The following is an 18858-nucleotide window of genomic DNA, read 5'->3' as shown; positions in this document are numbered from 1 at the left end:
AAGCTGATGAGACTTCATGAAGTCCAGCATAACAAGATCTTGGAGTGGAGTGCAGAATCACGGAGCCACCTGATGGCTCTGTCCTGTACAACAGCAAGCCCAGAGGCTCTTGGTGGAAGAATTAAAGAAACACACAAATAAAACAATAAAGTTCATTTCCCCTGACTCCAGCTTTGTTGTTACCCTGGAGGGTGCACATGTATAAACTTAATCTCTTCATTTCATCATGGAATTCTTTGCTTTTAAAGATGATGGGGCATTTATAAAACTCTAAGGTCACTCCTAGAGACTGTCATACGGAGTGAAGTAAGTCAGAAAGAGAAAAACAAATATCGTATATTAACACATATATGTGGAATCTAGTAAAACGGTACAGACGAACCGGTTTTCAGGGCAGAAATAGAGACACAGATGTAGAGAACAAACGTACGGACACCAAGTGGGGAAAGTGGGGTGGGTGGTGGTGGTGGTGGGATGAACTGGGAGATTGGGATTGACATGTATACACTAATATGCATTAAATAGATAACTAATAAGAACCTGCTGTATAAAAAATAAACAAACAAACAAACAAACAAAACCCCTCAAGGTCACTATCAAATGGCAGGGCACATTTTGCCCTTTAGAAGGCTAGACCTGTCCAGCCCCAACCCTTACTGGCACACACACTCTTCCACTGGCCTTAGATAGAGGCTGGATGTTCCCAGGCCAGGTTTTGTTTTAAGCTGCAGAAGATTTTGGCCTCTGGCCCATTATCTAATCAATCATGTGGCTGGAATATTTATCATATTCGCTTGATAACTTATTTTGGCACATTAGTCTTTTGGGCCATAAGGGAAGAGGCTGAAAACATCTGGGAAAACTTTTGCAGTGAATGACAGACATTTAGAAAAATGCTAGGTAACAGCTCAGCGTGGATCTGATAAAAAGTTGACAAAAACTGACTTCAGGAAATGAAACCATTGTATTACAATCTATATGTAACTTTCATAAACACACCCTTCCAGAAAGAGAAAATAATTGGATATGGGAATATATACATAAAGCAGATGATAGAATTATTTATATACATTTAAAAACATCAATAAAGCAAGAAGCATGCTGGTCCCTGGAGGGAGTGATTTAACATCTACTAATTTCTTAGGAAATCATATACGTAAAATACCTGAAAAAAACCCCCATGATTGAAGTGCACTATACAAACATAAAGGTGCATATATCATAAGTGTTTAGCTTGATAAATTTTCACAAACTGAACATATTTGTATAATCAGCACCTAGATCCAGGATGACTTTGTCCATAAATGGTACACATCACTTGAACAGCTATAGGAAAAAATATGTCTTGACCCCTGTATGCTACCACATACAAAAACCAATTCAGATAGATTGCACACCTACACAGGAATCTAAACAAAGAAAACATAGAATATCTCTGACACAGATTTCTTAAAGAGGACACACAAATAAAGGAAAAATTGATTAGCTGGGCTATATTAAAATGAATAATTTTGTTAATAAAAGATACCATTAAGAGAGTGAAACTTAATGTACTTTTTCAGGTGCAATTTTCATAGAAACCAGAAAACAACAGTTTTATAAGAAAACCTATAGCTATCCACACTTGCTTTATATTTAAAAGAGTCTTTATGCTTCCAATTAGGCACACAGAATTCCTCAAATTATTGAAAAACCAGGTTGTATGGAGAGCCACCTCCTACCCCTGGCAGACAACTTGGTGAGAATGACACTCTCGTAGCCCCAAGGCTACCGCCCCTCTGGCATCAGGAGAAACTGCACAAATATTGAAGGGAGGTAACGGGGATCACCTGATAAAGCCAGGGATCTACACTGGACCTTGCTGGTGTGAACGACCTAAAATTTTCCAAGGTCTAAGGATCTGTTCTCTGTTGCCCGGTGGTTTGCTTGGTCCGGCGCCCGGCTCACCTGGACGCTCACACTGCCCTGGAGTTTGAGCTGCAGTTTGATCATGTCCACTTCAGCCGAGGAGCACAGCTGCCGGAGCTCGGCCACTTTCTTACTCATCTCGTCAATGGCCACCTCGATGGGGTTCAGGTCCGTGTGGTGCTGGTACATGACGGGGATCCGCTTCTTCACGTAAGGGAAGCAGTGTATGGCTGTGGATGAACACGGCCTAGAATGAGTCCACAGCTTGCACGTGCTTCACTAGTACTGAGGTAGAAGTGATCATTACTCCCATTCTACAGATAAGGAACCCAGAGCTTGCCTAGGTCACATGCCAGTATTTCGTGGAACCAGAATATTGTCCTCGTTTATCATTGTGCATGACAGGCATCACATAAAGTCAAGAGAGTTGGGTTCTTGTCAACTTTAATATGAGAAGTTTGTCTTTGAAGAAATCACTTTCTCATTCCCGGCTCAATTTTCTCACCCATAAATGCACTACTTCCTTGGAAATTATGAGAGCTGAATGAGCTAGTAGGTATAAGATGGCTTTGCAAATATAAAAAAGACTAAATAAACAGTTTTGAGATATCATATAATAAATTAAGTCCAGAAAAGAGTTCCATAGAAATATGCTTGAGCCATAGAACAACTTTGAATCACATGCTTAAGTTTGTACGGCCAGAGAAATCAATGAAAAATAACATGAGAATATATTTCCAAGCAAAGTATTTTATGAAGCAGAAATTCACAAACTCTTTGAGTTGCATAATAATAAAAGATATTTTAAAACTTTTAAATGATTCAGAAACATTAAATAAAAATATTTAATTTTTCTCACTTTTTTTTTTTAACCAAAAAAGGCGCCACTCGATATTGTTTTCCTTTCTTATAATAAGACACCTGAACATATCAACACCAAAGAGTTCATTTAAAGAAGAACAGAAAGGTTTTCCCGGAGGCACAGTGGTTAAGAATCTGCCTACCAACGCAGGGTACATGGGTTCGAGCCGTGGTCTGGGAAGATCCCACATGCTGCGGAGCAATTAAGCCCGTGCGCCACAACTACTGAGCCTGAGCTCTAGAGCCTGCGAGCCACAATTACTGAGCCCGTGCACCTGGAGCCCATGCTCCGCAACAAGAAGCCACCGCAATGAGAAGGCTACGTGCGTACCGCAAGAAAGACCCAACGCAGCCAAAAATAAATACATAAAATAAAATAAATTTATTTAAAAAAAGAACAGAAAAATAACTGGTTCCAATTTGGTACTGTTTTACATTTCTACCTTATTGCTTGTATGGTATATGTAAAAATCTATAATATTCTTATTTAATATATATTTATGAATAAACAGGTAGACATATGCTTAAAAGCTTATTTTATTTTTTAACAAGCTAAAGTAAGATGGAGTGTTATGTTTGGATTCTTTACTATTTACTAAGTGGCTGGGGAGGGTTTACTCAAAAAGGACTGATCACAAAATGAGAAAGCCCGGCTCCCTGCAAAACACAGAGTTCCCTTGGGTTACCCAGAGTCTGAACAAGGCTGGAAAAGACATTCAACGTGATGCAACCTTGTTTGTCACACACTTACAGGCCTGTTCTAGTCGCTACATGTTTTATCAATCTAAGGCCAAGGGTCTGTGTCTACTATTTCTTCTGTGTTCCTTGTGGACACAGAGTTTTTAAGTGGCAACCCTGGGATTGATAAGTCCTCTTCGGACTGAAGGCTCCTTTGATACATGACAAGAACTAGATGCTGCTGTTTATCAGCCAGGGAGACAGAACACGGCCCTCCGGCCAGAGGTGAACTCGCACGTGATAGACTGACACGCTTTACACAGGGGAGGGCCACTGCATTCTCACTTGTCAGGACACACGTTTCATGAGGCTAACAGCCATGTCCAAACACACGTGATTAGTGTTATCACAGTGTTTTTGAGTGCCACAGTGCGATAGCGCCATTATTTCAGAGAGAAAAACCAACTCCAACAGTGTCTGTGAGATGTGCACATTGCGCTGATTTCACTCAGCCAAGTAAGTCCTGAGTCACTGCTCCTTACGATGGTTAACTGGAGAGTCAACGAGGCAAAGTAGGGGTGTGATGATACAGGAAACTCCAGTCTGTGCGTGAGCCTCCCCGGTCCACGCAATCTGGGACTGCCCCGGCCCCTGCCTTCCTTGTGGGCCTCATCTCTCCTCTCACTGGGGCTCACTCAGCTCCAGCCATGCCTGCCTGCTGGTCGTGCCCTGAATGTGCCGGGCACAGGGACCCCGGCCGCTGGCCTCTGCCCCGACGGCGCCTTCTCCCTCCAGACATGTGCAGGGCCCGCTCCCTCAACTCCTTCAAGTCTGGACTGTCAGTGAAACCTACCCTGGCCACGCCATTAAACTGCAGCCCCCCTGCCCCCAACCCCACAATTCCAACCCCCTTTGCTTTTGTCCAGAACGTGTATGACCTTCCAACACAGATACACTTACCCATTATATTTACTGTTTATCATCTGCCTCCTCCTGCTAGAGTCTAAGCTGCACAAGCCAGAGAGCTCTGTTTTGCTGATATGCCAAGTTGGAACATTGCCTGTGCTCAATGAATTTAGCTGAACTGAAGAATGTGTTACTGCCCAAATGGCTAAATGAAAGAGCAAACTGGCCTGGAAGGTGGAAAATTAGGTGGTGGACTGAGTGAGCCACTGTGTTATTAATCAACGCCCCACACCAGTGATCTGCAGCCCTTCAGGCAGGAGGACGAGGGAGAGATGGCTGAGAAGAGCGGGTGGGTGTACGGTCTGGCTGGACCGAACAGAGGGTGAGGGGCAGGAGGATACTTCCAACCTGAGGAGGAGCCTGGACATGATTTGGAAGACTTTGGAACAGTGACCAGGAAGAAACTCCATGGAATGAGTTCCAAGAAAGAAGGAACAGAGGGAATCACATAGGGAGGCAGGCTCAGAAATTTACACCGAGGGGGCCTGGAGGGCAATCATTAGGTTTTTCAAAGGATTCCACAACTGCAGCTAACTGACTAAACTATCCAGGAAAGTGAGCCAGTCTGGGTTCAGAGGGCAGGGAGGGCAGGGGCTCCCCGACAACTTAGAAGGCCAAAGGTCAGCTCTGAAGCATGCAGTGGAAGAAGAACCTAAGGGATTAATAACACAAGGGAAAACTCTCAAATTCAAAGTCTTCAGAATATCCTGGTCTGTGTGTCTTTAACTGAAGCTGGATGTAGTTTATAGGCTCTTAATAGCATTTTTATAGCCCCTTCTCTAAATCTTTACACTACCCAGTAATTATCCTTCTGAAATTCTCAGAATCTTTCAGGGCAAAAACTGCACCCCTCTTTGGTGCTGTGTTGTGTTATAATCTCCTTTCACTCCTCACCAACCTCAAAAGGCAAGGAGCTCAATGGTGGGTGAGATGTGGCAAAATGAAGTACATTCTTTCCACACCTGGGCATAATTTACAAAATTCTTTGACACCAGATGGATAGTACAAATCTCCTTTTACAGATGAAAAACTAAGGTGCAGCGAGGTTAAGTGACCTGCCCAAGGTCACACAGTGAGGATGTGACTGGGTCTACAGGACCCAGGCCCAGGCTCTGTGCTGCCCACACCTTCTCAAGGTGGTTGTTTCCCAAGCCAACAGCCCCTGTGTCTACTTTGCTTCTCTCTGCAGTGGGGTTACTCTTTGTCCCCTCTGCTCTGGCAGGTACAGAGCTTTGCTCTAGCCCGTTATCTAATCAAAAATATTTCTGTGACATAACTGGCCAGGGAAAGCACCTCATGGTAACTGTTTATGAATCAGTATGCTACCTGAGCAGAATAATCGTAATAAAAAATCCTGATCTTGACTCATCAGTGAGCTAAGTTTATTTAAATCAGCAGTTCTCAAACTTGAGTGGCATCAGAATCACCTGGAAGGCTTGGTTAAACACAACCATCTGGGCCCCACCCCAAGAGTCCTCGATCCAGAAGGTCTGGGTGGAGCCCAAGAATCTGCATTTCTAACAAGTTCCCAGGTGATGCTGATGCTGCTGATATTCGCGCGAATAACCTTTGATAAGCACTGATTTGAGGTCATCACAGCTGTAGAGATAAACGTGGTAAGCTGGTAATTCTCATCAAATGACTCCACCTAGAAATGCAGTTATTTTGCTTAGTAAGAATTTGCTACTGTGTCCATTAGAAAAACAATTCATTTACCTATGGGGAGGGGTTAACGTTTTAGAGGCTAATATTGTTTGTGCCTTACATGTTATCTTATTATTCTAAAAGCAGGAGCAGAGACTCCTTCTTTAAGAATGTAGGGTTTGGGGGTGTTTTTTTTTTTTGTATTTTAATTTTTATCTCAGTTCCCTCATAAGAATGGTGAAAAATCCTGTGCAATATGCTGTTCTGAACTATTTCATAATGAACCATATTCTTTCCTTGGCAACAGCTCTACTGAGACATAAATCACACACCACACAGTTCACCCATTTAAAGTGTACTGTCCACTGGCGAGGGTGGAGCCTCACCTGAAACATGCCACCCTCACAGTGCTCCTTTCACTAACTATTACAATGATCCCTGTTCCCGCCCAGGCGGAACACTTGACAGCATCGACTGCCGGACAAGCAGCGGGTGCTTTCCAGGTTCGACTTAAGTGTGGCCACTCTTTGAAAAATGGGCTTCAATAGCAGAGATAGACACAACTGGCATTCTCAGTAGCCTCCTCACCAATTTTTTTTAAGTCAAGAAAGCGTTTTATTTCAGGTTACCCGTCATTTGCTGACCCTAACCCTAAGAGCGATGGCGTCAAGCTCCCCTAAAGAAGGTAGAAATCACTCTCAAGATGACTCTACACTTGTCAGGAACAGGGAGATGATGCACAGCATAGTTCTGGGGGTGGGTGATCCATGGCTAAGCAGGACCAAAGGATCCATTAAAACTCTGGCACAGCTGAATGGGCAGCCTGTGAATGCACTGAGCTTCCTGGTTCTGGAGGTGCCCAAGCTGAAGGTGGCCAGCCACTCAGAGACTAGGTGGGTGGGGTCCAGCCTCATGTCCCATTTATTCACCCCACCTAGATCTCTGAGCAGGCTCATGCTGGTGTGTAAGGGGTCTCTTCCCATGACACAGATGCAGCACTGTGTGCGGGGGGGCGGTTCTTGACCTGGGGGGGCCACGGGTCTACAGAGTCTGCAAATCACTTGAAATTGTGTGCAAAAGCATTCTGAGCTGTCTTCACCAGATTCTAAAAAGGGTAAGCTACCTGACATTGGGTATGAACTTCTGGTCTGGTGGAAGAATAAAATACAAACAGGTAAATAGAAAAATGTCATGAGTATTCGAAAGCAAGCATTAGATACACGTTAAGCTGAAATGGATATGTAAGGAAAGTTAACTAAGCTCGAAGTGCCTTTCCAATTCTAGATGCTTCTGGGTCCCTTCTGGAGGGCTCTTTATGTTGACATCTGGGCTGATGTCTGGGTGTGATTCTTAAAGAAAGGGGCCAGGAAGACTGTACCTGTCAGTATGGTGCGCCGTTTGCACTGCTCTTCGACGCCTCCCTGCCTTTTCCCAGTCTGGGTGAAGGGCATCTCAAACATGAAGCGGCGAATGTTGTGAGATCTTTCAAACTCCGTTTTTCTTTCTTGCAATTCCTTCTCATCAAAGAATGGGATCACATGAGTCACCTGGATATACGCATACTTGGAATCCAGATCCTTCGGGTTGACCTTTAAATGCATAAAGGAAATGGAATATCGCTATGGCTATTGAAAGGACTCCTCCCAAGCATGCCGAAGCTGTGTGTTTCCACTTCGTATTAGTAAAAGTTTTGGGAAATTTCAGAAAAGTTTGAAAAAAAATAGTACAATGAACACCCACATACCCACCACTGAGAACAATTGCTAATACTTTGCTGTATTTGTTTATATGTGTCTATTCACACACACACGTATATGGAGACTTTTTTTTTAGCTGAAACATTTCAAAGTAAGTGGTTCACATCATGACACTTGAGCCAGCATCTCCTAAACATGAGGATATTCTCCTCCATAACCACAATACATCATCATATGTAACAAAATTAACACTAATTTCCTAATAGTGCCAAATATACCAAGTTGAGATGAATTTCTCAAATGTCCCAGAATATTATTTATAGCTATTTGTGTTTGAACCAGAATCTAATCAATGATTGCATTTTACGTTTAGTTTTGTCTCCTTAGTCTTGTTTAATCTAGACTATTTTTTTCCCATGACATTGACTTTTTTGAAGACATCATGCTAGTTTGTGTGTGGAATGACTCCCCATCTGGATTCCTCTGATTATTTTCTAAGCCGTAGTTTTACATATTTGGCTTAGAGACAAAAATGTTTATTTTACTAATAATGTTTAAAGCCTAGGCCCCCAAATCATAGTTAATCTGTAGATAGATTAGATATAAACAGATGTAGATGAATTAATTTAATACAGGTACAGACTAATCTAAGACTGCTCAGATTATAAATTTAGTTCCTGACAGACTCAGCACATGAATGCTTTTAAAACTACACGGCTAGACCTCGTGGTGCTCTAACTTCTGTGACATGCTAGAAAATTAAACATAGGCACTTTCCATACAAAAAAAAAAGTTAATTTATTAGGGAGATAAATCTACTTTGCACGTATTGTTTTTAAGCTTCTACAGCAATAAAAGGGGACATGAAAGAAATGACCATACAGAGAATTTGGAGACGATCCTGGAATGAGGGCAAACAACTGAGATCAAGATGGGTTTACTGGTCCCAAATTATCATGCACCACTGTTCTCTTAACAGAGACGTGTGTGAAGAAACATGAAAAACAGATGTGCAAGTGCCTTAAACTACAAGTTCAGAAAATACCTAGTCATGAGTTACTTTTCTTTTAGAAAAGGCCATCAGGCCAATCACTATAATTGTATTCGAACCTCTTAGACTTAACTTTCTTCAGCAGAAACAATTTAAAAGCAGAGGAAATGACCATTCTTGCCTGTATTTCAGTGGTGTTTCCCTAGTTTTCACTTTCAAACTTGTATGTGTGCCTCAGCAGAAGGAATAAAGGACTGGTGTTTGAGGAAGAGAAGAAGGTCTAGGACGTCTTTCAGCTGCTGCATCAAGGACCACATATCAAAAGGGCAAGAAGAACTAATGCGTGAGAACCTTAACAGAAGGCTGTTAAGGTTAAAGCCACAACCTGACCCAGACAAAGGTTTTGGTTTCAGAGAAAAAGGCAAGTTGGACCTGAGTGATTTGGTCTAGAAAGGAAGTAGGTCTTAATAAGGTTGTGTTGAGGTTTCTAGCTAAAAATGGACCAACAATGTACATTTGTCCCTTTTCCTTTGCACAACTCTATTAAAATGACAGTATAGAATTAACCAGCAAGGACCAAGAAGAGAGGACAGAACAGCAGTGGATGAATTTAATGAATATCTGGAAGGCAGGTGCATGGAGATGTACTTCCTGACTTGGGAGAGAAAGTTCTAACCCAAGTTCCCATGGAGAGGGGCAACAACAGGGGAGTCAGATCACCCCACAAAAGCCTGTTGTGATAGACTTAATGTCTGCGTTCCCCCAAAATTCTCATGCAGAAATATTAACCTTCAATGTGATGGTATTAGGAGGCAGGAGGTGATTAGGTCAGGAGGGTAGAGCCTTCATGAATGGGATTAGTGCCCTTATAAAAGGGACCCCACAGAGCTCCTTCACCCCTTCCTCCATGTGAGGACCCGACAGTAAGACAGCAGTCTGTGAAGCAGTTAGAAGAACCTCACCTGACACCGAATCTGCCGGTGCCTTGACCTTGGACTTCCCAGCCTCCAAAACTGTGAGAAATAAACTTCTGTTGTTTATAAGCCACCCAGTCTATGGTATCTGTTATGGAGCCTGAACAGACTGGCATCTGTAGAGGACCAGGACCAGGGTTTCGGTGACCAGGAGACGTGTGGGGTGGCAGGTGGCCCAAAGTCTATGTGAGGTGGCAGAACCCTGGGTTCCCTTCCCTAGTTCCAGCCCCACAAGAGAGTAGAGACCGTTCCTTGGAGAAACCGGTCTGGAAAGAGTCTAAGTGGGTTCACCAGTCTCAGCAGAAAGCAGGGGCAAGGAACAGAGCAGGATGCAGGAAGGGCAGGTGAAAGGCTGCAAGCCGGACGTGGGACCTTCGCCCTTGCTCATCCCCTGCCTCCAGAATTCAGAATTATTCCCCCTCCCTTGTCCCCTCCCTACCACCTGGGCAGGAGACTGGAAGAGTCTTCTCTGGAGAAAATGAAGGGCCCCAAGGAAACAGATTCCAGACACTGGGGACTCCAAAGCAGGGCTCAGGCCCCCCAAAAATGAACGAAGGATCCTCCAAAAGGATGAACTGAGAAAAAGGTAGAACTTATTGCTGCTGGAAACTGAGCAGGAGAAGCATTTTTTTTTTTTTTTTTTTTTTTGCAGTATGCAGGCCTCTCACTGTCGTGGCCTCTCCCGTTGCGGAGCACAGACTCCGGACGCGCAGGCTCAGCGGCCATGGCTCACGGGCCCAGCCACTCCGCGGCATGTGGGGTCTTCCCAGACCGGGGCATGAACCCATGTTCCCTGCATCGGCAGGCGGACTCTCAACCGCTGCGCCACCAGGGAAGCCCAGGAGAAGCATTTTTAATGCAAAGAACAGAAGTTCTATCTTGGCCTGAGTTTCCGGAAACAAAGGGATCCCATCTCTCGGGAGATGCCCTGAAGACAGTGGAACACATAAACGTATAGGAAAAACGTGTACGTTCAGAAAGGGTTTTCATGAGAGCGATACAGCAGAGGACAGCCTCTCTAAGTAGAAAGTAGATCTCATTCCTACAAATGTGCTGGCTAATTAGTTCATTCCTTGGTCTCTCTGTCTGCCCATCCATCTGTCCATATATCAGACAGTCAGAGTGTCAAGTAACATGCCAGGCACTGTGCTAAGTGCAAGGAAAAACTACAAAGACAAACAGAACCTAGGACCCTACTCCTACAGAGTTTCTAAATAGCGGGACTAAAAACAGTACATCCTTTCAGATGTTAATTATTTTGTAAAATAATATCTTTAAAATTATGAAATAAAGGTTTGCTTAATGAAAGACACCTGGGACGCACAGAAAGGTATTAAGAAAAAAAAAATACACCTGCCACTCAAGGCCAACCATTCCTGACTTTTTCCTGGGTCTTCTTTTTTCTACCACATTTATAAATATATAATATATGATCAATCATACATAAAAAAACAATATTATATTGCTATAATATGTTTCCAAGCATAGTCATACCTTGCCAGAATCTTGTATCATTTTGACGTTTTCAGAACCAAATTTATCTGAGTAAAGTTTAAGGAGTCTCTGAGAAATTTCTGACAGAGGCGTGAGTTTGGGTTCCTTGTAGATATACTCCTTTCCATCTTCATCTTCAAAGAATCCCTGTGACATAAAGCACAATTAGAGCTATCCTCAAATATAAGCCCAAGGCTTACCACCCAGGAAGGATTCTTTTGTTACAGGAGTTAACAACAACAAAAAAGGGAATGATTCTAAAAACAAAATCAGGCTTTCCGAATAGGAAGGAAAATGATAATAATGTGAGGTCTGGGTGCAAGGTAAAGGCGAAACACAAAATTGCAAACTCATCCAAGAATGCTGTTGTTAAGTGTGGAGGGAAATGAAAGATTGGGGATTCAAGACTGTGTTCCCTCGGTGAAGTCTAATCATGGGATTCAAGCCTGTTTCACATTCCCAAGGAGCAGAACTCACTAAGACTCACTAAGACATGACTCAGCAGCCTGCTATCTGCAGGCCTCAGAAACGCTTCTCCTGATCTCTGCCGTTTACTTGGGATTTTACGGCATAAAAGGAAGCATTCTGGTCTGGCAAAAGTTATGTGAAGTTGGTGTAAATTATGTTTTGTCTTCCTGATGAGACAAATATTAAAGGGCTGTAGCATAAGATCAGGAAATATTTTCATTATCACCAGTCATCATCTGTTTTAGCACCAATCATGTCTCGATACAAGAAGGTTAAGTATTGCATGGGAAGTGAAAAAGGTTGAAAACTAAAAAGCCCCGATTGGGTTAATATTTGAAATAAATTAAAAAAAAAATTTTCTCATCTAAAATGAAAGAGAGAAAATGGTGCAAAAAACACAGTATATAAAAGAAAAAATGCAGGCTAACATGAAACAAAAAACACCCACATCAAACTAGGAGTTTAGATGCAGTGATTTCACTACATTACTTGCTTTTTATGTATTTACTGTAATTACCTCCACATCTGTTTCACTGTCTGTAAACTGGTATTGCTATAAAGTTATAAAAGACAATAAATAACAGGATAAATTGAAGGTTATAGAATGCTCATAGAAAACCACACACCCTGAATAAATGGATTGTAATTTATACTATTTAATCATGTTAGAGACTTGGAGGTTAAACTTTCAGTTAAATTTAAATGACCCCTTTTCTAAAGGGTTTCTGAAATATTACAATGGTAAATCTACTTGCAGAGATATTGTATTATAAAAGATAGAGAAGCACAGGGACAAAGGAAACCACAAAGTCTTAATTTTGGTTTAAAACATGCAGTATAGACGTGTAAGGGAACAGGTGATTTATTTCTGTAAATGGAATAAAATGTTAATTTTGTTTTGGAGTTTGTAATGACTGGACAGATATACATACAGACTTGAAAAGGAAACTTGCAAACCACACTGAGGTACCAAAGATGCCGCTAAGAATATCTTATGGAAGGAGAACTTACCGCTGCCTTAAGAAAGTAATAAAAAGACAGGAAGAAAGAAAAAAAGGCAGAAAGTTTACTACTGAGGAAGATAAGAACCATACTAAACATGACAAATTCATCAAATTAGCATTTCTAGAAAACAGAAAATTTACAAAATACCACTTTGTATATAGAGTTTAAACAAGAAAAAAAGGACTTGGGACGGCCTAGAGAACAGAGAGGAGGCTCACCTGTCCGAAGAAGGCTACTCGGAAGTACGTCCCCAGAAGCCTTCGGCCTGAGTGCATGACCTCGGTCACCTTGCTGTAGGCTCGGTGCAGTGTGTCATACAGATGGGCCAGCCTCTGGAAAGCAGAACAAACCCCATTTCTTCCCACTTGCAACTAGTAGAATTATTTTAAAATAACAATGAAATGATACTACATAGGTGAAAATTCGTTGGGACTTGAGTTTCAAAAAAAAATCAAGAATGAATTTTGACAGCACAACTGGTAGTGATCATTATCCAAGTGTTTTGTTTTCTACCCAAAGGGCCATCCTGCATATTGAAGACCCACTGGATTTCCAGTGCAGTAAGCCCATTCAGTCCTCTGATGACGTTTGCAGTCTTCGCTTCTCCTACTCCATTCCTTAGCTAAGAGGTGGAGTGCCAGAATTCCCACCCCTTGTCGTTTGAGATTTGAGGTCTGGGTAGAGGTGTGACACCTGATGGCTCTGAGGGTGGCGACTGCCAGTGTCACGTGGCGGGTCAGAGGTCATTGCTCAAATGGCCTGCTTGCGCTTTCTGCATATAAGAATGTCTGGGGATGTGTGTCACTCCACTGTCCTCTCAAACGGGAGAGAACAAACCACTCAGATACCTCAAAATCCCTCCGCTTCTCGTAGATGGGGATGATGAGCTTATAAATGTCGGCGATCAGCTCATAGCGTTCGGCCTTCCAGAGTCCGTCTGCACACTGTTCCAGGAGCTCCATGAGCACATCCTGATCAAAGAAGAAGGCCCCCGGCCAGGAAAGAGTGTTACAGGGAAATTGGCATTGTGTTCCTTGCAGAATACATAAACGGTTAAGATGGCCAGGAAGAAAATTTCAAAATATGTAATATTTTTAAACACTAACTTCCATGTTTCTTTTTTTTAATGAGCTATTTTCCAAACATGTTTACAAACAGAAACGAAGGGTCACATTGTGTAACTGTGTAATAGTTAAATGCATGGAAAAAAATTGAAATTGATGGTTTCACACAGGCTCTCAATTTTTGTTCTTAGTTTTCTTTTTCTAAATATAATGTAGATTTTCTTCCTTTCTGAGGAAAATGACAATGCTGAGACATGGAAAGTCACTAAGCATGACTTCAAACAAATTTAAACATCTTAGAGCAATTCAGTAATGGAGTGTGGTAGGCACTACGCCTGCCTCACCAACGTTCTTTCCCTTTTCCTTTCAAAATTTCTTATCTACTTAAGTTTGCGCAGTCACCCTGCCTCCATTAACGCCCTTGAACTTTGGAAGAAGCTAACACTATGACTCAAGGGCTGGGACAGGTGCCTCAGGTTTAAACTAACCAGCATAAATCTATTTTCTGGCCAATCACTGCTTCATCATGTGACCTAAACTGGCCAATCAGGGTGAATTTTAGGACCCTTGCTGGGAATGCTGGGACAGATGCTCTCAGCAGACTGGACATCCCATGGCCAGCCAGGGGCCTGTCTGCCCTATTAACAGAGTGGAGAGCTCCTCCTCCCTTCCAAAGTAACTGTATCTTTTACCACTTTGTTAAACAATCAGATTGATTTGTCAATCCTCTGTGGAATTTACTAATGGAAGTCAATTTATTCGACCTTTATTTAAGCCCATTGGAGTAGGGTTTCATTAATGAGGTTGAGTAAACTTCATGTGCTTATTTGTCATCTATATAGCTTGGGTGAAGTACCTATTCAAATCTTTTCCTCACTCTTCTTCTATTGGGTTATTTTCTTATTATTGGGTTTTGAGAGTTCTTTATATATTTTGCATAAAAGTGATTTATAATTTTCTCCCAATCTGTAGCCTGTCTCTGGATTTTCTTAACAGTGTCTTGTGAAGAGCAGATGTTTTAAATTTTGGTGAAGCTCCATTTATCAAGTTTTTATTTTCTGGATTGTGCTTTATACATTACATCTAAGAGATCTTTATCAAGTTCACAAAGATTATCTCCTATGTTTTCTTCCAGAAGTTTTATAGTTTTATATTTCATATTTAAGTCTAGGATCCTTTGATCCTAGAATACAGTGTAAAGTACAGGTCAACTTATTTTTCCCATATGAATGTCCAGTTGTTCCAACACCACTTGATGAAAGACGGTCCTTTCACCATTGAAGTGCCTTTGAATTTTTGTCAAAAATCAACTGACCATACCTGTGTGGGTCTATTTCTGGCTTCTCTACTTTGTTCCATTGTCTTTGTGCCAATATCACACCGTCTTGATCACTACTGTAGCTTTATAGAAGGGTTTCTCCACAGTGACATGAACAATATTTTGGGCCAGACAACTCTTTTTTCTGGGGGGCTGTCCTATGCATTATAGGATGTTTAGCAGCATTCTTAGCCTTTACCCACTAGATGCCAGTAGCAGTAGCACCACCCTTCCCCCTTTTCCCAAATTGTGACATTAAAAAACCTTTCCAGACACAGCTAAATGTTCCCTGGGCGAGAGGGGGCAAAATCATCCCTAGCTGAGAACCACTGCTTTATCTTGAAATCAGATAGCACGGCTCTTCCAACTTTTTCAAAATTGTTTTGGCTAGTCTAGTTCCTTTGCTTTTCCATATAAATTTTAGAATCTGTTTATCAATTTCTACCAGAACTCCAGATGGGAGTTCGATTAGGATTGCTTTGAATCTATAAATCAATTTAGGGAGAAGTGACATCTTAAAAATACTGAGTCTTTCGCACCACTTATTTAGGACTTCTCTGATTTCTTTCATCAGTGTTTGGTAGTTTTTAGCATACAAATCTCTACAGATTTACACCTAATTTTTCAATGTTTTTGATGCTTTTATAAACAGTACTGTTTTTTAATTTTGATGATTTTTTTTTTTTGGAGTAAAGGCCTTTATTTGAGTAAGATTTAAAGTCATCCAGCATACCTGTTTGTAGGAATTATACAAAATAATTGTTAACAATATGGTGAAACTATGGTATAAGAATCTCTAAACGTGAAGGTTGATTGATTTCTGTACACTGATCTTATGTCCTATGATCTTGCTAAACTCAGTTTTAGTAACTTCTCTTGTAAATTCTTTCAGGTTACTTCTGTCACAAAAGACAACTGCATCTTATGTCAATATACGCAGTTTTATTTCTTTTTCTTACCTTACTGCACTGGCTAGAACCTGCAGCACAATGTCGAATAGGAGTGGTAAAGCAGGTATTCTTGTCTTGTTCCCAATATTAGGGGGAAAGCATCTTAGTCTTTCACCATAAAGTATGATGTTAGCTGTAGGTTTTTTGTAGATAATCTTTTTTCTTGAAGAAGTTCCTTTCTACTCCTAGGATTTTTTTTTTTTTTTAACTCATGAATGGATGTTGAATTTTTTCAAATGATTTTTCTGCATCTATTAAGATGGTCATAAGACTTCCCTTATTTATTCTGTTAATATGGTGAATTATATTAATTGGTTTTTACGGGGCTGGACTAACGGTGCATTGTCAGGGTAAACACCATTTAGTCACAATATATTCCTCTTATTTATATACTGCTAGATTAAATTTGCTAATATAGTTTTTAAGGCTTTTATAGTTGCCTTTTAATATGTTTGTATCCTCCATAGTTCTGTAAATGAAGGGCACGACCTGTGTTTTTCATTACCAGCCTAATGTTTCATTATAGTCCTAATGTCTACGGTTTATAGGTCCAAAGAAAATAAACATTTTAAAAGCAGTTGTGAATCAATTTACCAGAAAATACTACCTAACTGACTTAAACAAACCATCTTTAAAGCAAGACATTTAATGCCTATGCCATATTTACAACATACAAATCATAAAACTGTCATCTGTGTGACTAAACTCTGTACCAATGCTTATAAAGAGGTATATCAGTTATCTCATACTTTTATGGTAGGTCTCATTAAGTGCAAACACTGAAGCCAGAATATGTAGTAATTATCCTAACAGCTACAGACAAAGAAAAAAGTCAGTAAAGGTCCTAACACCATATCTTTTCTTTGTGCATTTGTATTGTGAAGTTGCAAAACCTCTCTCCGTTTTCTCTTAGTTTTGCCTCAAATCTTTTCCAATGGAGAATCTATCCAGGTTAGATATGACAAGATTTTATGATTTTTCTCATGCTTCTCTGATTATAAAAAGCTACATAAAAGAAAAGCATAAAAATAAAACTTGTATAGTGTCAGTGTCAACGTACTTACTTTAGCATATTTGTAAAACTGGGAAGGTAATAAAGGTCTAATCTAATTTGGTAGTTGTGATGATCAAATAAAATTTTATCCATTAAAACGCTCTGAAAACTAAATGCTATATGTAATTAATGGGCCAGTTAAACAAATTTCTCTTTTTCAATCATCACTTTCTACTTTGTATTAATTTTTGAAAAATGAGATCTTACTTCTACTGGATAATGTAATATCCCACAGTGCCACATACATATTTGGTAGGCAAGAATTTCTTGGATGAATGAATCGATCTGCATTTTTGTTAGTAATATAACAATATTACTATTAGCTGTCCTTCGCTGTAGGGAAACGAGTCCTTTATCAAAGCCTTGCAATTCTTACATATCTTAGATCACAGACACTGCACTGGGTATTTATTGAGCATCTTCATTCTCAGTGATGCTGTGGGACTACAGCAAAGGTGAATGAATTCTGAGAAGACCCAATTTCCCATCAGGGATGAGAATGCTGTACAACCAAGGAATTCTTCTGATAACAAAATAGTCAAGGCATGGAAATTTACCCATCTTAAAGCTATTCTTAGGTTTAACTTACAGACTACTCATTTGGCCCCTTCTTTTCTCACTACTGGGTTTTGTTCAAACTATAGTATGGTTCACACTGTAGATGTAAATACACAATGATGACACCCTATTTATTGTGGATGGGATCAGAGAGACCTAAAGGTTCTTAACTCCATGCTTAGCAGTTACAGCACAATAAGACTCTAGAGTAACTTCAATATAATCTCATATAAAATTGAACATTCTTCTCAAAGAGTTATAAATGTTATAACCAGGCACAGTCACTAAACCACATCATTAACTTGATTCTTTCATTCATTCACACATTTTACCAAGAAGCTACTACATACAAGGCACTGTACTCGACACTGGGTTTATAAAACAAACCTATATAAGTAAAATTTAAGTTTCTGTAATTTATAAAAATGGCTCTGTAGATTTTTACTAAACGTGGGCTGGGGGTGGGTTTGGGATAGTTTATCAGGTCATGTGGTATACACGAAACTGGCTTTGAGGAGGAGGCCCTCAAAGACACAGAGAGGTTGTCCTTTGAAGCAGCTAGAACTGATGGACTAGAGACTCACGACCACCGACTGGAAGAGATTTGACGTGCATCCTAAGATACTGAGGACAGAGAAAACCACAGTGATTTCAAATACGTGCCAAACTGCAAGTCAGAAGGTAGACACTCTGAACTGAGAGCAGTAGGCATTTACTGACTTAACGATAGTCTGTGTGTCTCTGAGTGAGTCCAGGGGAGGCCAAGAATCACGTGAAGAGAGCACTTCCTGCTCATAGAGCTCAGATCTCTATGCAGATCCATAAAGAGATTACAAAAGATGGTGGTGAGTGTGCTGATAAACGCACAGGGAATCAGGGACGCAGAGAGGAGCAGCACCTACCCAGTGATGGGGGATGGGGGGCCATGGAAGGTTGCAGAAAGCGATGACTGGCTGAGTCTTACACATCATCAGGCGTTAGTGAGGTTAAGGTGAAAGGTGGGAATAGCAAGGAAGGGGGGGGAGACATTCCAGGGAGAGGGAACAGCCTGGGCAGAGACATGGGAGAGATGGCAGCATGGTGTGTGAGAAATTTATAAGTAGTTTGAGGGCCAGAGTACAAAATCTGAGTCAAACAGGGCAGAGAGATGAGGTCGGGGAGGTGGAAAGATTAAATACACAGATTAAATAGCCACATTCAAAAGTTTTCTAAAAATAAATTAATAATT

At 41.0% G+C, this 18858-nt stretch overlaps 1 protein-coding gene across 9 annotated transcripts in view; it reads right to left on the bottom strand.

Moving 5' to 3' along the window:
• Window positions 1-18858, bottom strand: part of DOCK9 (dedicator of cytokinesis 9) — a 215175-nt gene that overhangs the window by 6002 nt on the left and 190315 nt on the right. For all 9 annotated transcript variants that reach the window (XM_082675480.1, XM_082675487.1, XM_082675481.1 and 6 more), the window contains 5 exons: window positions 13535-13657; window positions 12905-13018; window positions 11214-11360; window positions 7436-7646; window positions 1948-2138 (listed from right to left, as the gene is read on the bottom strand). In XM_082675480.1, the coding sequence (XP_082531606.1) occupies window positions 1948-2138; window positions 7436-7646; window positions 11214-11360; window positions 12905-13018; window positions 13535-13657 (786 nt within the window). The remainder of the gene's footprint in view (window positions 1-1947; window positions 2139-7435; window positions 7647-11213; window positions 11361-12904; window positions 13019-13534; window positions 13658-18858) is intronic.

The sequence above is a fragment of the Grampus griseus genome, assembly GCF_964374135.1.
Source record: "Grampus griseus genome assembly, chromosome: 18".
Taxonomy (NCBI): domain Eukaryota; kingdom Metazoa; phylum Chordata; class Mammalia; order Artiodactyla; family Delphinidae; genus Grampus; species Grampus griseus.
This window is presented reverse-complemented; position numbering and strand designations above follow the sequence as displayed.